The 26392-nt window shown below is 44.6% G+C and overlaps 1 protein-coding gene across 6 annotated transcripts in view; it reads right to left on the bottom strand.

Annotated features, from left to right (window-relative positions):
- Positions 1-26392, bottom strand: part of snx13 (sorting nexin 13) — a 267161-nt gene that overhangs the window by 214409 nt on the left and 26360 nt on the right. For 3 of the 6 annotated variants that reach the window (XM_070880995.1, XM_070880997.1, XM_070881000.1), the window contains exon 1: positions 18499-18543. The exons of the other annotated variants lie outside the window; for them this stretch is intronic. In XM_070880995.1, the coding sequence (XP_070737096.1) occupies positions 18499-18523 (25 nt within the window). In that variant the 5' untranslated portion in view covers positions 18524-18543. Of the gene's footprint in view, positions 1-18498; positions 18544-26392 lie in introns of those variants that run through there. 6 annotated transcript variants of the gene reach the window in all.

Raw genomic sequence — 26392 nt, 5'->3', positions numbered from 1 at the left:
GGAATAGTGTGTTCAGTTTTGGTCTCCTAATCTGAGAAAGGACGTTCTTCCTATTGAGGGAGTGCAGTGAAGGTTCACCAGATTGATTCCAGGGATGGCTGGACTGACATATGAGGAGAGACTGGATCAACTGGGCCTTTATACACTGGAGTTTAGAAGGATGAGAGGGGATCTCAGAAACGCATAAGATTCTGACGGGACGGGATGGGTTAGATGCGGGAAGAATGTTCCCGATGTTGGGGAAGTCCAGAACCAGGGGACACAGTCTTAGGATTAGGGGTAGGCCATTTAGGACTGAGATGAGGAGAAACTTCTTCACTCAGAGTTGTTAACCTGTGGAATTCCCTGCCGCAGAGAGTTGTTGATGCCAGTTCACTGGATATATTCAAGAGGGAGTTAGATATGGCCCTTACGGCTAAAGGGATCAAGGGGTATGGAGAGAAAGCAGGAAAGGGGTACTGAGGTGAATGATCAGCCATGACCATATTGAATGGTGGTGCAGGCTCGAAGGGCCGAATGGCCTACTCCTGCACCTATTTTCTATGTTTCTATGGTCTGCTCTTGTTCCAATGACAGTAAGCCAATTGAGGACTTAACTAGCAGCTTCCAATGTTACAGTACAGCTGGTCATCTATTTGAACTGCAATGATTTGCAGAAAACAAGTCATTAATCACGTAACAATTACTGCTCCTAAAATTTCAAAAGGCAAATTATGTTGCGTATGAACATTCAAGGATTTAGCTAACATCTCTAATCCAATCTTGTCTTAATTTAGATCAGCTAAAACAGAGTACTCATCACATCTATCTTGTACCATATATTGGCTCAGAAATGGAGTCACATAGCAATTGCACATCTCATTCAACTGCATGGCACCAAAGCTAGTCTGCTTTAAAATGAAGCATTTAGCAATAACCAAAGTATTAATCAGGGGTTAAACCAAAACAAACTTTAGGTATACTAGTTCTGCAAGTGAGCAAACTATTGAAACAGGAGATATCCTTTCAAAAATCACTTCAGCATTCTAGTAACAGACAATCTTACTGGTTTTAAAACTAAAAATAGATTGTAAGCAATAGTGGTATTTTGAATAAAAATAGCCTAACAAGACTCTGCTATGTCTAAGCATATCATAATAATAGGTGCCAAGGCATAAATGAAAACCCTTTAGAAGATCCCGAGAAAACAAAAAAAGGTGCAAACATGCTGCGATATACAATGTCAAGAGCAAAGTTAGTTTTGTATGCATAGTACACACTATCAGATTAGTGGTTAAAATTAAACTGTTATCAGGATTGATCTTATGGTGATTTGTACAGTACTATATGACAGACACATGAAAGTCAGGACTATATATAGTTAATGGGATGTTTTAACCTTTATCAAAACTCCTTGAAAACTGTATCAACGTTAATTACAATAGCAGTGGCACATTTAATGTTTAATTACAATATTGGATCCTCAAAGTTAGAGTGTAGTTTTTCTCAAATGTATTTGTTCAGAATGCAGAGTTAGCAGAGTTGATTTGCAACTCCAAATTTTACCATCCAACCATTCTTTGTAGTGAACAAAAATACATTCTCAGAGTTCTCACCGTCTCCAAGCAGCTTACTGAAAATAGTTTCAATTAAATTATGGTTTGAACTCTAAATTACACTCCTAAGAGTTGCCTTGGAACGTTTTACTATGTTAAAGGCACTATATAACAACAACTTGTATTCAAACAACATCTTAAACGTAGTAAAACATCAAGGAGCATCACAGGAGTATTATAAAACAAAAAATGTAATACCGAGCCACGAGGAGAAATTAGGGCAGATGACCAAAAGCTTGGTCAAAGAGGTAGGTTTTAAGAAGCGTCTTAAAGAAGACAAAGGTAGGGAGGCGGAGAGGTTTGGACAGAGAATTCCAGAGCTTAGGGCCGAGGCAACAGAAGCCACAGCCACCAATAGTTGAGCGATTATAATCAGGGAGGCTCAAGAGAGCAGAATTAGAGGAGTGCAGACATCTCGGGGAGTTGTGGAGCTGGAGGAGCTTAGAGATAGGGAGGGGCTAGGCCATGGAGAGATTTGAAAATAGTACACTCAGACATGCTGCAGCAACTCCTAGATGAACTGTCCAATACTCCCAACAACTGCTGATACATGTCAAGGAGTTGCTTTTTGTGGGCTAGGCCTCTGCGGTCTGCATCTCGATCCTCCGCAACAGAACTAAGGCCCAGGCCTGCCCACCGGGATTCCCATTCCACTGCCTCCTGCTCCTGCTCATGAGTTGGGTGCAAATCACGTGGTGCATCTACCTTAATCTCACTATCTTTCCCACCGAGGGTGCCAATCTCTGAGCTGGCACAGAAGAGATAAAGCAAGTAACTATGCTTCTTCATGCGAGTTCTTCTCCAAAGCTTCTGAATCATGTTGCAAAGGTTGATGAGAACCTAGAGAAAGGGAGCAGGAACAAGAGTCTCTACGGAGGTGACCATTAACAAAGCAATGAATGATTGTTGTCCAGCACTGACATCAAGACAAATGAGAATTTTGAAATCAAGGTGTGGCTAATGTAGGTCAGGTCAGCGAGCACAGGGGTAATGGGTGAACGGTGCGAGTTACGACAAGGGCAGCTATGTTTCGGATGACCTCAAGTTTATGTAGAGCAGAACATAGGAGGCCAGCCAGGAATGCGTTGGAATGGTCAAGTCCAGAGGTAAATGGATGTGGGTTTAAGTAGCGGAATGAGCTGAGGCAAGGGCAGAGACAGGTGAGGTTATGGAGGTAGAAAGAGACAGGTGACAATAGGTGGTTTTAGTTATGCCGCGGATGTGTGGTTGGTTGCTCATTTCAGAGTCAAGTATGACACCAAGGTTGCGAACAGTCTGGTTCAGCCTCAGACAGATGTTAAGGAGAGGGATGGAGTCATTTGGTAGGGAACCGAGTTTGTGGCGGGGACCAAAAACAATGGCTTTGGTCTTAATATTCAATTGAACAAAATTTCTGCTCATCCAGAACTGGAGGGGTCAAGAGAAATGGTGGTGAGGTAGAGCTGCATGTCGTCTGCGTACATGTGGAAACTTACACTGTGTTTTCGGATGATGTCGCCAAGAAGCAGCATGTAGATGAGAAATTGGAGGGGGTCACAGATAGATCCTTGGGGGACACGAGAGGTAATGATGCAGAAGCGAGAAGAAAAGCTATTGCAAGTGATTCTCTGGCTACGATTAGAGAGGCAAGAATGGAATCAGGCGAATGCAGTCCCACCCAACTGGACGATGGTGGAGGCTTTGGAGAAGGATGGAGTTGTCAACCATGTCAAAGGTTACAGACAAGTCAAGAAGGAAAGGTGGGAGAGTTTACCTTTGTCACATAGAAACATAGAAAATAGGTGCAGGAGTAGGCCATTCGACGCTACGAGCCTGCACCACGATTCAATAAGATCATGGCTGATCATTCCTTCATTACCACTTTCCTGCTTTCTCTCCATACCCCTTGATCCCTTTAGCCGTAAGGGCCATATCTAACTCCCTCTTGAATATATCCAATGAACAGGCATTAACAACTCTCTGCGGCAGGGAATTCCACAGGTTAACAACTCTGCGTGAAGAAATTTCTCCTCATCTCAGTACTAAATGGCCTGCCCCTTATCCTAAGACTGTGTCCCCTGGTTCTGGACATCCCCAACATCAGGAACATTCTGTCCGCATCTAACCTGTCCAGTCCCGTCAGAATCTTATACGTTTCTATGAGATCCCCTCTCATCCTTCAAAACTCCAGTGTAAAGGCCCACTTGATCCAGTCTCTCCTCATATGTCAGTCCAGCCATCCCTGGAATCAGTCTGGTAAACCTTCGCTGCACTCCCTCAATAGCAAGAATGTCCTTCCTCAAACCGGACGGTCTGCACCTGGGCAGGACTGGAACCAATGTCCTAGGGGGAGTGTTTGCTAGTGCTGTTGGGGAGGAGTTAAACTGATATGGCAGGGGGATGGGAACCAATGCAGGGAGACAGAGGGAAACAAAAAGGAGACAAAAACAAAAGACAGAAAGGAGATGAGGAAAAGTGGAGGGCAGAGAAACCCAAGGCAAAGAACAAAAAGGGCCACTGTACAGCAAAATTCTAAAAGGACAAAGGGTGTTAAAAAAACAAGCCTGAAGGCTTTGTGTCTTAATGCAAGGAGTATCCGTAATAAGGTGGATGAATTAACTGTGCAAATAGATGTGAACAAATATGATGTGATGGGATTATGGAGACGTGGCTCCAGGATGATCAGGGCTGGGAACTCAACATCCAGGGGTATTCAACATTCAGGAAGGATAGAATAAAAGGAAAAGGAGGTGGGGTAGCATTGCTGGTTAGAGAGGAGATTAATGCAATAGTTAGGAAGGACATTAGCTTGGATGATGTGGAATCTATATGGGTAGAGCTGCAGAACACCAAAGGGCAAAAAACATTAGTGGGAGTTGTGTACAGACCTCCAAAACAGTAGTAGTGATGTTGGGGAGGGCAAACAGGAAATTAGGGGTGCATGCAATAAGGGTGCAGCAGTTATAATGGGTGACTTTAATATGCACATAGATTGGGCTAACCAAACTGGAAGCAATACGGTGGAGGAGGATTTCCTGGAGTGCATAAGGGATGGTTTTCTAGACCAATATGTCGAGGAACCAACTAGGGAGGAGGCCATCTTAGACTGGGTGTTGTGTAAGGAGAGAGAGGATTAATTAGCAATCTCGTTGTGCGAGGCCCCTTGGGGAAGAATGACCATAATATGGTGGAATTCTGCATTAGGATGGAGAATGAAACAGTTAATTCAGAGACCATGGTCCAGAACTTAAAGGCGGCTAACTTTGAAGGTATGAGGCGTGAATTGGCTAGGATAGATTGGCGAATGATACTGAAGGGGTTGACTGTGAATGGGCAATGGCAGATATTTAGAGACCACATGGATGAACGACAACAATTGTACATTCCTGTCTGGCGTAAAAATAAAAAAGGGAAGGTGGCTCAACCGTGGCTATCAAGGGAAATCAGGGATAGTATTAAAGCCAAGGAAGTGGCATACAAATTGGCCAGAAATAGCAGCAAACCCAGAGACTGGGAGAAATTTAGAACTCAGCAGAGGAAGACAAAGGGTTTGATTAGGGCAGGGAAAATGGAGTACGAGAAGAAGCTTGCAGGGAACATTAAGACGGATTGCAAAAGTTTCTATCGATATGTAAAGAGAAAACGGTTAGTAAAGACAAACGTAGGTCCCCTGCAGTCAGAATCAGGGGAAGTCATAACGGGGAACAAAGAAATGGCAGACCAATTGAACAAGTACTTTGGTTCGGTATTCACTAAGGAGGACACTAACAACTGAACAAGTACTTTGGTTCGGTATTCACTAAGGAGGACACTAACAACCTTCCGGATATAAAAGGGGTCAGAGGGTCCAGTAAGGAGGAGGAACTGAAGGAAATCCTTGTCAGTCAGGAAATTGTGTTGGGGAAATTGATGAGATTGAAGGCCGATAAATCCCCAGAACCTGATGGACTGCATCCCAGAGTACTTAAGGAGGTGGCCTTGGAAATAGCAGATGCATTGACAGTCATTTTCCAACATTCCATTGACTCTGGATCAGTTCCTATCGAGTGGAGCGTAGCCAACGTAACCCCACTTTTTAAAAAGAGGGAGAGAGAGAAAACAGGGAATTATGGACCGGTCAGCCTGACATCAGTAGTGGGTAAAATGATGGAATCAATTATTAAGGATGTCATAGCAGTGCATTTGGAAAGAGGTGACATGATAGGTCCAAGTCAGCATGGATTTGTGAAAGGGAAATCATGCTTGACAAATTTTCTGAATTTTTTGAGGATGTTTCCAGTAGAGTGGACAAGGGAGAACCAGTTGATGTGGTGTATTTGGACTTTCAGAAGGCTTTCGACAAGGTCCCACACAAGAGATTAATGTGCAAAGTTAAAGCACATGGGATTGGGGGTAGTGTGCTGACACGGATTGAGAACTGGTTGGCAGACAGGAAGCAAAGAGTAGGAGCAAATGGGTACTTTTCAGAATGGCAGGCGGTGACTAGTGGGGTACCGCAAGGTTCTGTGCTGGGGCCCCAGCTGTTTACACTGTAAATTAATGATTTAGACGAGGGGATTAAATGTAGTATCTCCAAATTTGCAGATGACACTAAGTTGGGTGGCAGTGTGAGCTGCGAGGAGGATGCTATGAGGCTGCAGAGCGACTTGGATAGGTTAGGTGAGTGGGTAAATGCATGGCAGATGAAGTATAATGTGGATAAATGTGAGGTTATCCACTTTGGTGGTAAAAACAGAGACAGACTATTATCTGAATGGTGACAGATTAGGAAAAGGGGAGGTGCAACGACACCTGGCTGTCATGGTACATCAGTCATTGAAGGTTGGCATGCAGGTACAGCAGGCGGTTAAGAAAGCAAATGGCATGTTGGCCTTCATAGCGAGGGGATTTGAGTACAGGGGCAGGGAGGTGTTGCTACAGTTGTACAGGGCCTTGGTGAGGCCACACCTGGAGTATTGTGTACAGTTTTGGTCTCCTAACTTGAGGAAGGACATTCTTGCTATTGAGGGAGTGCAGCGAAGATTCACCAGACTGATTCCCGGGATGGCGGGACTGACCTATCAAGAAAGACTGGATCAACTGGGCTTGTATTCACTGGAGTTCAGAAGAATGAGAGGGGACCTCATAGAAACGTTTAAAATTCTGATGGGTTTAGACAGGTTGGATGCAGGAAGAATGTTCCCAATGTTGGGGAAGTCCAGAACTAGGGGTCACAGTCTAAGGATAAGGGGTAAGCCATTTAGTACCGAGATGAGGAGAAACTTCTTCACCCAGAGTGGTGAACCTGTGGAATTCTCTACCACAGAAAGTTGAGGCCAATTCACTAAATATATTCAAAAAGGAGTTAGATGTAGTCCTTACTACTAGGGGGAACAAGGGGTATGGCGAGAAAGCAGGAATGGAGTACTGAAGTTGCATGTTCAGCCATGAACTCATTGAATGGCGGTGCAGGTTAGAAGGGCCGAATGGCCTACTCCTGCACCTATTTTCTATGTTTCTATGTTTATTAGGAGACCAAAACTGAACACAATATTCCAGGTGGGGCCTCACCAAGGCCCTGTACAACTGCAGTAACTTCCCTGCTCCTATACTCAAATCCCCGTGCTATGAAGGCCAACATACCATTTGCCTTCTTCACCGTCTGCTGTACCTGCATGCCAACTTTCAAGGACTGATGAACCATGACACCCAGGCCCCGCTGCACCTCCCCTTTTCCTAATCTGCCGCCATTCAGATAATATTCTGCCTTCGTGTTTTTGCCCCCAAAGTATAATTTATCCACATTATACTGCATCTGCCATGTATTTGCTCATTTGCCTAACCTATCCAAGTCACCCTGCAGCCTCTTAGCGTCCTCCTCACAGCTCACACCGCCACCCAGCTTAGTGTCATCTGCAAACTTGGAGATATTACACTTAATTCCATTTAAATCATTAATATATATCGTAAAGAGCTGGGGTCCCAGCACCGAGCCCTGCGGCATTCCACTAGTCATTGCCAGCCATTCTGAAAAGGACCCGTTTATCCCGACTCTCTGCTTCCTGTCTGCCAGCCAGTTCTCTATCCACGTCAGTACATTATCCCCAATACCATGTGCTTTAATTTTGCACACCAATCTCTTGTGTGGGACCTTGTCAAAAGCCTTTTGAAAGTCCAAATATACCACATCCACTGGTTCTCCCTTGTCCACTCTACTAGTTACATCCTCAAAAAATTACAGAAGATTTGTCAAGCATGATTTCCCTTTCATAAATCCATGCTGACTTGGACCCATCCTATCACTGCTTTCTAAATGCACTGCTATTTCATCCTTAATGATTGATTCCAACATTTTCCTCACTACTGATGTCAGGCTAACCAGTCGATAATTACCCATTTTCTCTCTCCCTCCTTTTTTAAAAAGTGGTGTTACATTAGCTACACTCCAGTCCATAGGAACTGATCCAGAGTCAATAGACTGCTGGAAAATGATCACCAATGCATCCACTATTTCTAGGGCCACTTCCTTAAGTACTCTGGGATGTAGACTATCAGGCCCTGGGGATTTATCAGCCTTCAATTCCCCTAACTCAATTTCCCACCTAATAAGGCTATCCTTCAGTTCCTCCTGCTCACTAGAGCCTCGGTCCCCTAGCACATCCGGAAGGTTATTTGGGTCTTCATTCATGAAGACAGAACCAAAATACTTGTTCAATTGGTCTGCCATTTCTTTGTTCCCCATTATAAATTCACCCGAATCCGACTGCAACAAATCCTACTTTTGTCTTCACTTTTTCTCTTCACATACCTATAGAAGCTGTTGCAGTCATTTTTTGTGTTTCCGGCAAGCTTCCTCTCGTACTCTATTTTGCCCCTCTTAATTACTCTCTTTGTCCTCCTCTGCCGAATCCTAAATTTCTCCCAGTCCTCTGGTTTGCTGCTTTTTCTGGCTAATTTGTATGCCTCTTCCTTGGATTTATCACCATCCTTAATTTCCCTTGTTAGTCACGGTTGAGCCACCTTCCCCGTTTTATTTTTACTCCAGACAGAGATGTACAATTGTTGAGGTTCGTCCATATGATCTTAAAAGGTTTGCCATTGCCTATCCACAGTCAACCCTTTAAGTATCATTTGCCAGTCAAATTTAGCCAATTTGCACCTCATACCGTCAAAGTTACTTTTCCTTAAGTTCAGGATCCTAGTTTCTGAATTAACTTTGTCACTCTCCATCTTAATAAAGAATTCTACCATATTATGGTCACTCTTCCCCAAGGGTCCTCACACAACAAGATTGTTAATTAGTCCCTTCTCATTACACATCACCCAGTCTAGGATGGCCAGATGTCTGGTTGGTTCCTCAACATATTGGTCTGGAAAACCGTCCCTAATACACTCCAGGAAATCCTCCTCCACCGCATTGCTACCAGTTAGGTTAGCCCAATCAGTATGTCGATTAAAGTCGCCCATGATTACTGCTGTACCTTTATTGCACACATCTCTTATTTCTTGTTTGATGCTGACCCCAACCTCACTACTACTATTTGGTGGCCTATGCACAACTCCCACAAGCGTTTTCTGCCCTTTGGTATTCTGTAGCTCCACCCATACCGTAATGTCCTTCCTTACAATTGCATTAATTTCCTCTTTAACCAGCAACGCCACCCTGCCTCCTTTTCCTTTCTGTCTATCCTTCCTAAATGCTGAATACCCTTGGATGTTGAGTTCCCAGCCTTGGTCACCCTGGAGCCATGTCTCCGTGATGCCAATCACATCGTATCCATTAACTGCTATCTGCGCAGTTAATGCGTCCACCTTATTACGAATACTCCTCGCATTGAGGCACAGAGACTTCAGATTTGTCTTTTTAACACACTTTAACCCTTTAGAATTTTGCTGAAAAGTGGCCCTTTTTGTTTTTTGCCTTGGGTTTCTCTGCCCTCCACTTTTACTTTTCTCCTTTCTATCTTTTGCTTCTGTCTCCATTTTGTTTCCCTCTGTCTCCCTGCATAGGTTCCCATCCCCCTGCCATAGTAGTTTAACTCCTCCCAAACAGCACTAGCAAACACTCTCCCCTCGGACATTGGTTCCGGTCCTGCCCAGGTGCAGATCGTCCGGTTTGTACTGGTCCCACCTCCCCCAGAACAGGTTCCAATGCCCCAGGAATTTGAATCCCTCCCTTCTGCACCACTGCTCAAGCCACATATTCATCTGAGCTATCCTGCAATTCCTACTCTGATTAGCACGTGGCACTGGTAGCAATCCTGAGATTACTACTTTTGAGGTCCTACTTTTTAAATTTAACTCCTAGCTCCCTAAATTCGTCTCGTAGGACCTCGCCCCGTTTTTTACCTATATCGTTGGTGACCTCACAGTCACAAAGGATGTCATTTGTGACTCTGATAAGAACCGTTTCTGCATTGTGGCAGAGCCAGAAACCTGATTGAAGGGATTCAAACATGGAGTTACGGGAAAGAGGGGCACAGATTTGGGAGGCGACAACACGATAAAGAACTTGAGAGGAAAGGGAGATTGGAGATAGGGTGGTAGTTTGCAAGGACGGTGGGGTCAAGGGTTGATTACAGCAGATTTGAGTGAGAGGGGGGACAGTACCCGAGGAGAGGGAACCATTAATCATGCCAGCTAACATGAGAGTCAGAAAAGGAAGTTGTGTGGTCAGCAGTTTGGTGGGAATAGGGTCAAGGGAGCAGGAAGTGGGTCACATGGACAAGATGTGTGTAGAGAGGTCATAAGGGGAGATCGGAAAGAAACTGGAGAAAGATGTTCAGGGCTAGGGCGGAGGACGGAGGGCGGAGGGGGTGAACCTTAGAGGAAGTTTGGCCCGGTGGGCTGAGGGATGGAAAAGAAATGGCAGAGGCAGCCGAACAGATGGCTCAATCTTAAATACAAAGAAGTCCATGAGCTCCTCACACTTGTTGTCGAAGGCAAGGGTGGAGAGGGGTTAAGACGACGGTTAGCAGTGGAGAATCGAAGCCGGAATTCACGCCCACTGGGGACTAATCTTGCCAATCTCCTCCCTATCCAAATTGTGAATATGTGAAAATGTATAAGCAATAGAGACAGTGAAGTGAACAAAGAAATGTATAAGCAATAGAGACAGTGAAGTGAACAAAGAAATAATGGAAAATAAGAATGTCAAACTGCAAATATTACAACATCAGCACCATTAACTGACTTTCTCACAGTCTTGGTTGCTAGTCACGCCAGTAAAATTGTAACATTTACAAGCAATGTGTGAGAAAGCTCCTTGTGAAAAACAGTTGCTGTAACCACTTGCCCGTATTTAATTGGGCAAGGAAGGCCAGGTATCAGCTAATGAGTGGACAAAGGGAAGGAGGGATCAGAAAGGATAGGGTGAATTGAATGTCTTTCAATTGTATTACGTACTGAAAGTGTATAACTGTTGCGCCTCTACATTGTAACGGGGCTTGTCCGTAGGAAGTGGGTGCGCTCTATAGGGAGAGCATTCCTTCTTTCTGATAAGTCCCGGCCGGTGAAACTAACAATAAAGACTGCTTTGTTATAAGCTTCTTTGGTGTTCGCCTCAGTGTATTCGCTGAAATAGATTGAAGGGAAAAGAATCCAGAATCAACATTTGGTGTCAGAAGTGGGATCTCAACAGACCTTGTGGACGTTGGCAGTGAGTCAGCCATCACCAACCCTCCCCACATCTCCCTCCAGAATGTCCGTTCACTTGCGAGCAAGGCTCTTGCCAGCACGGTCCTGACAGATACTTGGCTGAGGGATGATGACACTTTACCCTTAAATGAAACATCCTCACCTGGCTATACCTTCCACCACTTGCCCCACCCAGATTGCCATGGTGCTGGTGTGGCTCTCATCACCAAATCACACCTTGGTCTATCCCCCTACTATTCCAGCACTTTGTTCCTTGGAGTTCTCACCTTATTCCACGCCTCTCACTTCTCATTTAAAATTCTCGTTCTCTACCGCTTACCCAAGTACCATAAAAATTTTATTACCGAGATATCTTCACTGCTTTCCTCCCTCCGCACCAAGCAACATCTCATCCTTTGTGATTTCAACCTTCCTCGCAATTAATCATGCTTTCTCCACAGAGGTCACTGGCCTCCTACCCTCCCTTAATCCTTCCCTACATGTAAACTCCACAACCCATATTCATGGCCACTCCATCGACATTTCTCGAGCATTACTACTTCCACTGTATCAATCCTAGATAAGGCCATCTCTGACCACTTCCTCGTATCGCTCTCCACTCACACCCCCGCCACCCCCACTCCAAACCCTACTTCCTTCTGTGTCCGCTCCCGGACAGAAAAACTCTATCAACTCTCTTACAACTGCACTTACAAAATTCCAACTGTCCAGCCTTTGGCCCTCCATTCACAACATTTCTGCAGCTACAGATCTGCTCAACCACACCCTCACCACCCTTGATGCCCCAGTCCCTAGTAGAACAGTTACTCTCCCTCACCCTAGTTGTTGTTGTATTTTTACAGAATATGTAAGAAAGTAACACAACCATTTTCAAACTAGTCTTCAAAAGAGCTAGCCAGAATTATCAGTACCTCAAAAGAATATGGAACTTAAACTTCCCAAGAGGTACACAAACAAAAAGGTACTTTTACATTATGAGAACCAATCAATTGTAGACATGCTATTCTCCCAAATCTGCAACAAACCAATGACAGTGTAGCCACATGAATGGCTGGACTGAAATGCTACAAATGAAAACTTCTACATCTGCAAACTTCAACATCTGCTTTGCTACAAAAGATTCCATTTGCACTATTGGGACTTCTGTTTGCTTTGTTTTGAGAATGCAAGATATCGCAGTGTCCTCTGATGAGGAATGTGGTGGAACCTCAAAGCAAACCCTCCAAATTGACCATTAGAGGCAAAAAAAATGCAATTTAATGTATGCTAAACAAGGGGTGAAGCTCAGTACACCTACGGAGACTCACGTTCAAGAGCAAATGCAAAAAAGATTGAGAAGCAAATGCTCTGCCAAAACAGAAACAATAATCTATCTCTCTCTCTCTCTCTCTCTCTCTCTCTCTCTCTCTCTCTCTCTCTCTCTCTCTCTCTCTCTCTCTCTCTCTCTCTCTCTCTCTCTCTCTCTCGCGTTCTTTACCCCCACCCCACCAAAAAAAGTGTTTTATACAATTAAGTCAAATGTGACCCTTAGTATGTCAGTATTTTTATAAAACAACTTCAAGTCCCAGAGTTGTGTGTGAGGTCCAGATAATTAGGTCCTACTGCACAGAATTAGAATAGGGTTTCAACAACTAAACCTGGTGCAATTTTACTTCGGGAGAATAGCATTGAAGAGGTGACTCCCAGCATTTGTACAGTGTTAAACCTGTCTCTAAATCCCATGAAAAAAAAACAGGGAATTGAAGTCAGATTTAGCAACATAATTGCCAGGAGCCAATTCAGATACTAGAATCCATAATTAGAACTAAAACAGAACCAATATAAAAAAGTGATACTATGGGCCCAAGTTTCGAGCCGCGCCTAGAACGGCGCAGTCCCGACCTGGACGCCCGTTTTTCACGCCACAAAGTGCACCTAAAAAAAACTTCCAGATTCTCCAGCTCCCTGTCGGCCCTCTGGCCCTTGGCACAGCGCAACACGAGTAGGGGGCTGAGCCAGGTCCCTGTGCTGTAAACAGTGCTGGGACCTCTGCATATGCACGTTACAGTGCGCGCGCGCGCGCGCATGTGCAGTAGCTCCAGGTGCCCAAAACTGTTGGAGGGGCCGAAGCACGCAGCCCCTAGCCCTGGCCGAATGGCCTCACTGGGGCTGCGTGAATAAGGCTCCTCCCACGCCCAGCTCCTGCTTCCTCCCGACCCGACTCCCGCTTCCCCACCCCCCACGGACCCGACCCGACTCCCACTTCCCCCCCACTCCTGGACCCGACACCGACCCAACTCCCGCTTCCCCACCCCCCACCCCCCCCCGGACCGGACCCGACTCACGCTGCCCCCCCCCATCTGGACTGGACCTGACCCTCGCTCCCCGCCCCTGGACCCGACTCCCGCTCCGCTCCCCCGCCCCCGGACTGGATCCGACCTGACCTCCCTTCCCCCGACCTGACCTCCCTCCTTCTTACTTTCTCCCCCCCCCCCCCTCCCTCCATCCCTCTGCTCCCCCCCTCCTCGCTGTCAGAAACACAGAATGAGAGACACACACACAGACAGACAGACAGAGATAGAGACACAGACACACGGGGGGGGGGGGGGAGGGGGGGGGGGGGGGCGGCATCCCAGCACGCTGTTGGAGGGCTCCCGGTGCTGCAGTCGGTAAGTAGAAAAAGTTTTATTTATTAATTTTTTTTTGATTGATTTATTGGTTGATTTATTGATGTATTTATCATTTATTATTGATAATGGCTCTTTATTTGTAAAACTGAAGTGTTTAATGTTTGTAAACGTCCCTTTAAACCCCCGCCCCCCCCCACATTCCCTACGCCTGATTTTCTAAAGTGTAGACAAGGTTTTTTGAGCGTACAAAAATCTTCACTTACTCCATTCTAAGTTAGTTTGGAGTAAGTTTTTACTGCCGAAACTTTGAAAACAGGCGTAAGTGGCCGGACACGCCCCCTTTTGAAAAAAAAATTCTGTTCCAAAGTGAAACTGTTCTAACTGACTAGAACTGGAGCAAACTTAATGGCGAGAATTCCGATTTCTAAGATACTCCGTTCTACACCAGTTGCTCCTAAAAATCAGGAGCAAATCATGTCGAAACTTGGGGTCTATAAATGCACATCATTCAGAACCTAAATCATGCTTAATGGTATTTATGGGTTCTAAAGTTTGCTGCATATTATGCAAATTGTTTAATGTACTTGCAGTTTTAATGATATAAATTGTTCCACTGGGGTATAAAATAGACTGGTAGAAAATGCGGCTGTGTGTGTGACAGGGAAGGAGTGTGTTAAATCCAGATCTGGTGCAAAGGAAGTTGATATGTTCTGGATCGAGATAAACAACATTAATAGGAGAAAAAAATACTATTGACATGCGGGTTCAGCAGGCGGTGAAGGCGGCAAATGGCATATTGGCCTTCATAGCTAGGGAATTTGAGTATACGAAGAGAGAGGTCTTACTGCATTTGTACAGGACCTTGGTGAGGCTTCACCTGGAATATTGTGTTCAGTTTTGGTTTCCTAATCTGAGGAAGGACGTTCTTGCTATTGAGGGAGTGCAGCGAAGGTTCACCAGACTGATTCCCAGGATGGCAGGACTGACACATGAGGAGAGACTGGATCGACTGGGTCTGTATTCACTGGAGTTTAGAAGAATGAGAGGAGATCTCATAGAAACATATAAAATTCTGACGGGACTGAACAGGTTAGATGCAGGAGGAATGTTCCCGATGTTGGGGAAGTCCAGAACCAGGAGTCACAGTCTAAGGATAAGGGGTAAACCATTTAGGACCGAGATGAGGAGAATCTTCTTCACTCAGCGTTGTTAACCTGTGGAATTCCCTACCGCAGAGTGTTGTTGATGCCAGTTCGTTAGATATATTCAAAAGGGAGTTAGATGTGGCCCTTACGACTAAAGGGATCAGGGGATATGGAGAGAAAGCAGGAAAGGGGTACCAAGGTGAATGATCAGCCATGATCTTATTGAATGGCGACGCAAGCTCGAAGGGCAGAATGGCCTACTCCTGCACATTTTTTCTATGTTTCTATGTTTTCTATGGGATCAAATCAAAAAAAAACAGACCAGGAATTTTGAGTGTAATTTTTACAGTCAATTTACTATGGATTCTGGAAGGCGCATAATGGAAGCAAAAAGGAGTGAAAGTGTATTTCTGAACAGGATACTGGACTACCACATGTCTCAAATGGTTTGGGAATCCACACAGACAGGGCCAAAACAAGACCTGATACTACGCAATAATGAAGAGGGCAGAGGAGATTACAACTAATGGGCACCTTAAAAACAGCAATCAAAACATAATGAGTTTAAGGTTAGGTTCAGAGTGAAGAAAGAGAGGACAGATTCAGAGATAAATTTAGAGGATTAGACTTGGACTAGAACAAATTAGAAGGAAAAATACAGTGCTTTATCATATTTCAGAAGTGTTTCAAAGCACCTAGCATACAGTGAATCACTGATTACATAAATTACTGCACTTCAAAACACATCGGCCACTTTGCATACAGCAAAATTATCTCACCATTGGTAATGAGATGAATAACTTGTTAACCTGTATTTGGAGAATTGGCTGATTGAAAAATGTTGGCCTAGACATCACCTGAGCTTCTTACTTTTCCTTGAATAATATTATGGAATCTTTAAAGTTCACACAAATCACGAACAGACAGGCAGGGCTTGGTTTAACATTTCACCTTCAACAGTGCAGAAGTTTCTCAACACTGCCCTAGCATGTTCGCCTAGATTTGGTGCTGAAATACTGGAGTAGGCCACAAACCTACAACCTAATGAATGATTCAAAAGGCAAAAGCGCTACAAGAATGCTACCAGTGGAGTCAAAGGAAAAGAAAAGAAAACAAACATGGAGCAATTTCAAGAATTCATTACAGATAAGAGAAAGTAACTATATTTCACAGACAAAGAAATATACAAGAGGAATGGGAAAATTGATGTGACAACTGAAGTAATGCAAGATAAAAGGGAAAACATGGATGTTTAACACAGAAAATGTCACAAGGCACTTTAAAAAGGTGAAAATTAAGTTTGCAGATGCAAACAATAAGTCTAGATGTATATCAGAAAACAAATGTAAGAAAAAAAACTGGTCAGGAGAACCCAAAAATAATGTTTGGAAATATTAACATATGAAAAAAAAGTAAGGGAAAAGGTCGGACCCTGAAAAAGGTTCCTAAATGATTTACATCAGTGCTCAGAGTTCTATCTTTCCAATAAGGAGGTATCATTTCCTGAGACACAAGTGTTAGTTATTGACGGGCTGATAGCACTAAACAAGGCCAAGGATTCTAGCCAAGATTCAGATGGACTGAAGATACACATGAAAGTACATAAAGGGAATGGGATACTTGGAGTGAAAACAAACTACATACCGTAGCAGCACATTTCAATAAATGAAATGGAATGTCTACACAATCCACAGGTTTTCAAACTAGGGGGCACACCAGATGTCTGTCCATCTGAGACCAGGAATTAACAAAAAAATCTATAATAATTTCACAGACCGTATATAATGTAAAATTCTGAAACAAGGAGAGAAAAATCTCGACACAACCTACAAAAAATTATGCCAGCAAAGCTAGACAAAACTGTCAAGTGTCCTTTAAAGGAGGAGAAACCGAAAGCAAATATGATCATGGTACAATATGCAGAAAACAATCTACTTTGTTAATTTTAAAAAAGCTACAAAAGAAATCCAGTCGCTCACCATACAAGAAATCAATCCATGGTGCTTTTGCATTACTATTGTTCAATTCACATGCGGTGGAAAAAGTTCAATAACTTGTTAGTTTGCAGAAAATGATGCTTAATAAAAACTTGCATTTTTATAGCGCCTTTATCATATTAAAGCATCCCAAGGCACCTCAAGTGGTCAAAAAGGTAGGTTTTAAGGAGCGTCTTAAAAAGGAGAGAGATAAAGATATGGAGAGGTTCAGGAAAGGAACTTGGGGACTAGGCAGTTGAAAGCACAGCCACTAATGCTGAAAATCGAAGCTGCTCAAGAGGCCAGAACTGGAGGAGCGGCGAGAATGCAGAGGGTTGTAGGGATGGAGGCAGTTACAGAGATAGGAAGGAGCGAGACATAGACCATGGAAGGATTTGAAAACAAGGATGAGCATTTTAAAAGCGAGACACTGTAGGTCAGCGAGCACATGGGTTTTGGGCAACTTTCCCACTAAGCTGCGCAGTGGTCTGAAGGTCCCGTGCAGGCCGTTCACCGGCTTCTACAGGGAAGAAACCATGCATGCACGAAAATTTGAATGGGCCGCGCACCCAGTTAAAGGGGGCACGCACTGAAAAAGAAATTAGAGGGAACCATTGTTGTTGGGGGAAAAACAGTATTTGGTGCAAGTTAGTATACGAGCAGCCGTTTTGGATAAGTGCGCAAAAGGACTAGAAACAAAAAAGTGGGACATGCAATTGCAATGAATTTTTTTCAAGCATATAATATCCACAAATATTTCCTCGGACAATCTAATCCAAATTTAAAAGAAATTTGTAGATTATGCTCAGCAACAAATTAATCTTGTTCATACTACACACATCTCAAATTCAAATGTTCCACCTGCAATACAGGTTGAACCTCTCTTATCGGCAGCCTCGGGACCTGGCCTGTGCCGGATAAGGGATTTTGCCGGACGAAGGGAGGTCACATTAAATTGGATGGTACAGGTACTGAGCAAGAAGATATTGGGGCTGGCTGGCCTGGGACTGGGAGTGCGGCAGAGAGATCGTGGGGGAGGGGCGCGGGTAGTGGATCGCAGAGTCAGGCCAGCGATTGCGGGAGTCAGCAACAAGGAAAGACTTCAATTTGTTTATGTCGGAGTTCTGCGCATGCGCCACCTGGTGGCCGGGAATGGTGCCAGATAAGGGAGGTTCAATCTGCAATTAAAATATGCTTACCGTACTGGGAGCTATTAATCTTTGGGGGTTACTATAACAGGCACCAAAGAAAATGTGCACAATAATAGTTTATATTTTGCAAGTATAAAGGACCTTATGCCAAAGTGCTTCAAAAATTTATGAACGGCCTAGCAAGACAAAACACAAGGTTCTCCCTTGATATAAAATACAATGACATTGCATTCATAATCTAAATCCAGTTTGAGATCTGAAGAAACAAGTAACAAGCCTTGAATTTGTAATTTGACAGGAGTCAAAACTGTCTTTAGATTTCATCAGCTTAGAGTTGTTCACAAAAGCTAGGTACAGTGGGGCTAGTAGATATTTTTGCAGGGAACACTTAGATTTTTTTTGTATACCTTGTATAGACTGCTCGGAGTCCATCAGATGCCTAGCAGTGGGAATCTGTTGCAGCAGGAAAGGAGCAACCAGCACATTTGTTGTACAGAACGTTCAAGATATCTGGCTTACAAACAGGATAGAAGGCGACTGCTGCTCTGACTGTTGGGTCGTTTAGTAGAGCTTCTGTCAAGAATTAAGATGAGATACCTTCCATCAGCAAGACTAAGACTACCAAATGCCAGTGAACATCATTTCACAGTGAATTGTCACAGTATTAGAATGCCCCACGAGCTCCCATTCAGCCCCCTGCAAATTAATTGAATTAAAATCAAGGAAATTGGTTGGTTATCTTCGAAAATTCTTGAGAAGCAAAGCACACTTCCTTTCGGTATCAGGCCTCTCATAATAACAGCATAGCAGTGTCCGTCATGAAAGTGAATAGTGGCTAAAAAGGGACAACATATTTAGAGTATTAGCTCAGACTTACTTCAGTCCCCAGCCAGACAATATACAAAATCTGTTCCAAACCTTCAAATAATTTAACCACAGTTAATCTACTGTATATAGGGTGCACACAGATTCTCCACTGTTTTTTGAACTTTTCTGGGCTAAACACCATTCGCTCTATTGGGTGGGTGGGGGGGGGGGAGGAAGTGTGAAAAGTGACCTTTTAAGGTTTTTTTTCACCTTACGAATGATACGGCCACTGAACTACATTAAGCCCTTCGAGACGACTCATTTTTATTTGAAAAATGAACACTGAAAGAAGCTTCCCTTCTACAGCACTAACGTATCCCATCACAGGGAGTACAATTTCCATTTTTAGAAGTAAAAAATACTGTGTGCAGATTGCTGGAACGCAAGCTCATAATTCCCCAGATTTCCAAACCAGGACAAAAACAAAACGTCCCAAACTCACATCTCGTTCCAGAATGTCTGTTTATTTGTGAACAAGGCCCTTGCCATCTATTAACTTATTGTGGATGATTGCATCGACATCATGGCCTTGACAAAAACCAGGCTGAGGGGTGATAACACCCCCTCTCCCCTCCCCACCCACTCAAATGAAGCCTCTGTGCGAGGCTATATCTTACACCAATTACACCCCACCCACTCCCATTCCCCTCCAACCTTCATGGTGGCAGTGTGGCTCTCATCATACCTTGGTCTATCCCACTACTCCTCTGGCACCTTCTCCTCCTTTGAGCACCTTGCCTTGTTCCACACTTCTCATTTAGAATCTCGTTCTCGATCAACCTGCTCATCTGCAAAAACTGCTCACTATTCCAGGATCAACCTGGAATGCAAAGATAACTCACGGCCTCTTGTGTCTATGGCAAACTGTCTTCTTAAATCCCTCTACCGTCTTCTCCACCCTCACCTCCAACAAGTGCAAGAAGCTCATGAACTTCTTTGTCACTAAGATTGAGACTATCCATTCAGCAATGTCTGCTGCTTTTCTCCCTTCCACTAGCCCACTGGGCCAAACAGAATCTTAGCCTTAGCACCTTTCTCTAGTTTCTCTCCCATCTCCCTGCATGCCCTCAGAGTATCTTGTCCATGTGACTCATCTCTTGCTCCCTTGACCCACTAAACTGCTGACCACCGAACTTCCCTTCCTGGCTCATATGTTAGCTGATATTGTTAACTGTTGTCTCACCTCAAGTACGATCTTGTCCTCCACTCCTTCAAATCTGCAGTCATCACCCCTATCCTCGGAAAAGAAACAACTCTTAAACCCCTCTGCCTTTGCAAACTACCACCTCAACATCCAACCTTCCTTTCCTCTTCAAAGTACTTGAATGTGCTGTCATCGCCCACCTTTCCCAAAACTCCATAATTGGAGTGTTTCAATCATGTTTCCACCCCACTACATTACTAAATCAAAGTCACAAATGACATGACTGTGGCAATGGTAAACTATCATTCCTTGTCCTTCTCTATCTGTTTGCAGCCTTTGACAACATTGGCCACACCACCCTCCTCCAATACCTTTCCACCGTCGCCCAGCTGGGTGGGACTGCCTGGTTCCATGCTTATCTATCCAATCGTGGCCAGAAAATAATCTGCAATGGTTTCTCTTCCCACTCCCACACCATTATCTCTGGTGTCCCTCAAGGATCTATCTTTGGCCCCCTCCTATTTCTCATCTATATGCTGCCCCTCGCAACATCTGAAAACACAGCGGCAGTTTTGGCACGTATGCTGAAGACACCCAACTCTACCTGACCACCACCTTTCTCGACTCGACTGTCTAAATTCATACAATCATAGAATAGTACAACACAGAAGGAGGTCATTTAGCCCATCGAGTCTGCGCTGGCTCATTTGACGAGCAATCCAGTTAGTCCGACTCCCCCACTCTTTCCCCATAACCCTGCATTTTTTCCTCTTTCAAGTATATATCCAATTCCCTTTTGAAAGCTACGACTGAATCTCTATCCACCACCCGATCAGGCAGTGCATTCAAAATCCTAACTACTCATTGCATAAAAAACGTTTTCCTCATGTCACCTCTGGGCCAATCACCTTAAATCTATGCCCTATGCTGAAGGGTCAATAACCAAACAATTTCTCTCAATTTACTCGATCTAAATCCTTCATGATTTTAAACACCTCTATCAAATGTCTTCTTAGTCTTCTCTGCTCCAAGGAGAACAACCCAGCTTCCCTAGTCTATCTATATAACTATAATCTTTCATCCCTGGAATCAGTCGAGTAAATCTCTTCTGTACCCTCCCCAAAGCCTTCACATCCTTCCTAAAGTGTGGTGCACAGACTTGAACACAATATTCTATAGCTGGGGCTGAACTAATATTTTATATAGGTGTAGCAGGGCTTCCAGGCTTTTGTACTGTACGGACTGGATTTTCAGTTTTCGGCAAAAACAGTGGTTTTACGCCAAAATTACCGTTTTCGCTGCGCTATTGTTTTTAGGCCTAACTTTCGGCCTTTACGTCTGGGTGCATCAGTAAAGTCGACGTTGCATGAGGATCCACGGTGCAAACCACGAGTTTTGGCAACTTTAGTCCGGGGCCAGTAGCGCTGCGAGAGGCGCCTTGGGAGGGCGAAAAAAAATTGTAAAAAAAATTCAAAAAACCCTTACCTACTAAATCACTGACAAATAATTAAAAAATAAAAACTTTAATTTACCTTTTTGCAGGTCTTCATACTTACTGCTGCTGGCAGGGCTGCACCGACAGGTTTGACCATCGGTATTCTGGGCGTGGCGTAATGGTCGGGAGAGTGCCAAAAGTCTGACGGTAACTCAATCTGCATCATTGCATGTCAGCGCAATTCTCCCTGGTGGTATGTGGAGCGCCGCTGCAAAGAGGTGCCCGAGGATCCCACCGACCCGGTTTTCTCCACGGAGGGTCAAATCGCTGCGAAAACCCTGTTGCAAAGACGGCGAAAATCCAGACCTACATCTCTATTTATAAAGTTCAGGATCCAATATTCTTTATTAGCTTGTCCTGCCACCTTCAAGAGATTTGTGGACAAACACCCTCAGGTCTATCTGTTCTTGCACCCCCTTTAAAATTGTAGCATTTAGTTTATATGATGCTCTCGTGTTATGCTCCTCCTGTACCATGTGGGAACTCAGGGACGACACCAGTGTTCCTGATGACTACGTGTGCGGGAAGTGTATCCGCCTCCAGCTCCTGACGGACCGCGTTGCGGAGTTGGAGCTGAGGGTGGATTCACTCTGGAGCATCCACGATGCTGAGAATGACGTGAGTTGCACGTGTAGCGAGTTGGTTGTACCGCAGGGAAAGGATCCACAGCCAGATAGGGAATGGAAGACCAACAGGAAGAGCAGTGCAAGGAAGGTAGTGCAGGGGTCCCCTGTGGTCATCCCCCTGCAAAACAGATACACTTCTTTGGGTACTGTTGGGGGGGGATGACTCATCAGGGGAGGGCAGCAGCAGCCAAGTTCATGGCACCGTGGCTGGCTCTGTTGCACAGGAGGGCAGGAAAAAGAGTGGGAGCGAGTGATAGGGGATTCAATTGTAAGGGGAATAGATAGGCGTTTCTGCGGCCGCAACCAAGACTCCAGGATGGTATGTTGCCTCCCTGGTGCAAGGGTCAAGGATGTCTCAGAGCGGGTGCAGGACATTCTAAAAAGGGAGGGAGATCATCCAGTTGTCGTGGTGCACATTGGTACCAACGACATAGGACCTCATCCCTTTTTTTAAACCTAAGAAACGAATTTAAGGAGCTAGGAGCTAAATTAAAAAGTAGGACCTCAAAAGTAGTAATTTCGGGATTGCTACCAGTGCCACGTGCTAGTCAGAGTAGGAATCGCAGGATAGCGCAGATGAATACGTGGCTTGAGCAGTGGTGCAGCAGGGAGGAATTCAAATTCCTGGGGCATTGGAACCGGTTCTGGGGGAGGTGGGACCAGGACAAACCAGACGGTCTGCACCTGGGCAGGACCGGAACCAATGTCCTAGGGGGAGTGTTTGCTAGTGCTGTTGGGGAGGAGTTAAACTGATATGGCAGGGGGATGGGAACCAATTCAGGGAGACAGGGAAGGAAAAAGGAGACAAAAGCAAAAGACAGAAAGGAGATGAAGAAAAGTGGAGGGCAGAGAAACCCAAGGCAAAGAACAAAAAGGGCCACTGTACAGCAAAATTCTAAAAGGACAAAGGGTGTTAAAAAAACAAGCCTGAAGGCTTTGTGTCTTAATGCAAGGAGTATCCGTAATAAGGTGGATGAATTAACTGTGCAAATAGATGTTAACAAATATGATGTGATTTGGATTAGAGACGTGGCTCCAGGATGATCAGGGCTGGGAACTCAACATCCAGGGGTATTCAACATTCAGGAAGGATAGAATAAAAGGAAAAGGAGGTGGGGGTAGCATTGCTGGTTAAGGAGGAGATTAATGCAATAGTTAGGAAGGACATTAGCTTGGATGATGTGGAATCTATATGGGTAGAGCTGCAGAACACCAAAGGGCAAAAAACGTTAGTGGGAGTTGTGTACAGACCTCCAAACAGTAGTAGTGATGTTGGGGAGGGCATCAAACAGGAAATTAGGGGTGCATGCAATAAAGGTGCAGCAGTTATAATGGGTGACTTTAATATGCACGTAGATTGGGCTAACCAAACTGGAAGCAATACGGTGGAGGAGGATTTCCTGGAGTGCATAGGGATGGTTTTCTAGACCAATATGTCGAGGAACCAACAAGGGGGGAGGCCAACTTAGACTGGGTGTTGTGTAAGGAGAGGGGATTAATTAGCAATCTCGTTATGCGAGGCCCCTTGGGGAAAAGTGACCATAATATGGTGGAATTCTGCATTAGGATGGAGAATGAAAGAGTTAATTCAGAGACCATGGTCCAGAACTTAAAGGCGGCTAACTTTGAAGGTATGAGGCGTGAATTGGCTAGGATAGATTGGCGAATGATACTTAAGGGGTTGACTGGGAATGGGCAATGGCAGACATTTAGAGACCGCATGGATGAACTACAACAATTGTACATTCCTGTCTGGCGTAAAAATAAAAAAGGGAAGGTGGCTCAACCGTGGCTATCAAGGGAAATCAGGGATAGTATTAAAGCCAAGGAAGTGGCATACAAATTGGCCAGAAATAGCAGCAAACCCGGGGACTGGGAGAAATTTAGAACTCGGCAGAGGAGGACAAAGGGTTTGATTAGGGCAGGGAAAATAGAGTACGAGAAGAAGCTTGCAGGGAACATTAAGACGGATTGCAAAAGTTTCTATCGATATGTAAAGAGAAAAAGGTTAGTAAAGACAAACGTAGGTCCCCTGCAGTCAGAATCAGGGGAAGTCATAACGGGGAACAAAGAAATGGCGGACCAATTGAACAAGTACTTTGGTTCGGTATTCACTAAGGAGGACACAAACAACCTTCCGGATATAAAAGGGGTCGGAGGGTCTCGTAAGGAGGAGGAACTGAGGGAAATCCTTATTAGTCAGGAAATTGTGTTAGGGAAATTGATGGGATTGAAGGCCGATAAATCCCCAGGGCCTGATGGACTGCATCCCAGAATACCTAAGGAGGTGGCCTTGGAAATAGCGGATGCATTGACAGTCATTTTCCAACATTCCATTGACTCTGGATCAGTTCCTATCGAGTGGAGGGTAGCCAATGTAACCCCACTTTTTAAAAAAGGAGGGAAAGATAATAGGGAATTATAGACCGGTCAGCCTGATATCGGGTAAAATGATGGAATCAATTATTAAGGATGTCATAGCAGTGCATTTGGAAAGAGGTGACATGATAGGTCCAAGTCAGCATGGATTTGTGAGAGGGAAATCATGCTTGACAAATCTTCTGGAATTGTTTGAGGATGTTTCCAGTAGAGTGGACAAGGGAGAACCAGTTGATGTGGTATATTTGGACTTTCAGAAGGCTTGCGACAAGGTCCCACACAAGAGATTAATGTGCAAAGTTAAAGCACATGGGATTGGGGGTAGTGTGCTGACACGGATTGAGAACTGGTTGGCAGACAGGAAGCAAAGAGTAGGAGTAAATGGGGACTTTTCAGAAAGGCAGGCAGTGAATAGTGGGGTACCGCAAGGTTCTGTGCTGGGGCCCCAGCTGTTTACACTGTACATTAATGATTTAGACAAGGGGATTAAATGTAGTATCTCCAAATTTGCGGATGACACCAAGTTGGGTGGCAGTGTGAGCTGCGAGGAGCATGCTATGAGGCTGCAGAGCGACTTGGATAGGTTAGGTGAGTGGGCAAATGCATGGCAGATGAAGTATAATGTCGCTAAATGTGAGGTTATCCACTTTGGTGGTAAAAACAGAGACACAGACTATTATCTGAATGGTGACAGATGAGGAAAAGGGAAGGTGCAACGAGACCTGGGTGTCATGGTACATCAGTCATTGAAGGTTGGCATGCAGGTACAGCAGGCGGTTAAGAAAGCAAATGGCATGTTGGCCTTCATAGCGAGGGGATTTGAGTACAGGGGCAGGGAGGTGTTGCTACAGTTGTACAGGGCCTTGGTGAGGCCACACCTGGAGTATTGTGTACAGTTTTGGTCTCCTAACCTGAGGAAGGACATTCTTGCTATTGAGGGAATTCAGCGAAGGTTCACCAGACTGATTCCCGGGATGGCGGGACTGACCTATCAAGAAAGACTGGATCAACTGGGCTTGTATTCACTGGAGTTCAGAAGAATGAGAGGGGATCTCATAGAAACGTTTAAAATTCTGACGGGGTTAGACAGGTTAGATGCAGGAAGAATGTTCCCAATGTTGGGGAAGTCCAGAACCAGGGGACACAGTCTAAGGATAAGGGGTAAGCCATTTAGGACCGAGATGAGGAGAAACTTCTTCACCCAGAGAGTGGTGAACCTGTGGAATTCTCCACCACAGAAAGTTGTTGAGGCCAATTCACTAAATATATTCAAAAAGGAGTTCGATGAAGTCCTTACTACAAGGGGGATCAAGGGGTATGGCGAGAAAGCAGGAATGGGGTACTGAAGTTGCATGTTCAGCCATGAACTCATTGAATGGCGGTGCAGGCTAGAGGGGCCGAATGGCCTACTCCTGCACCTATTTTCTATGTTTCTCATTTTTCGTACCAAAATGAATCACCTCACACTTCTCTACATTGAATTTCATATGCTATGTGTCCGCCCATTCAACCAGCCTGTCTATGTCTTCTTGAAGTCTATTACTATCTTTGTCACTTTTTTCAAGACTCAAGTTTTTCGTCACCTGCAAATTAAAAAAATTGTGTCTGTGCCTCCAAGTCCAAGTCATTAATGTATATCAAAAACAGCAGTGGCCCTAGTACTGAACCCTGGGGAACACCACTGTATACCCTCCCTCCAGTCCAAAAAACAGCCAGCCATTCACCACAACTCTTTTTTGTAATCATTTAACCAATTTTGTACCCATGCTGCCACTGCCCCTTTTATCCCA

This window comes from Pristiophorus japonicus, chromosome 5 (genome assembly GCF_044704955.1).
Source record: "Pristiophorus japonicus isolate sPriJap1 chromosome 5, sPriJap1.hap1, whole genome shotgun sequence".
NCBI lineage: Eukaryota > Metazoa > Chordata > Chondrichthyes > Pristiophoridae > Pristiophorus > Pristiophorus japonicus.
This window is presented reverse-complemented; position numbering and strand designations above follow the sequence as displayed.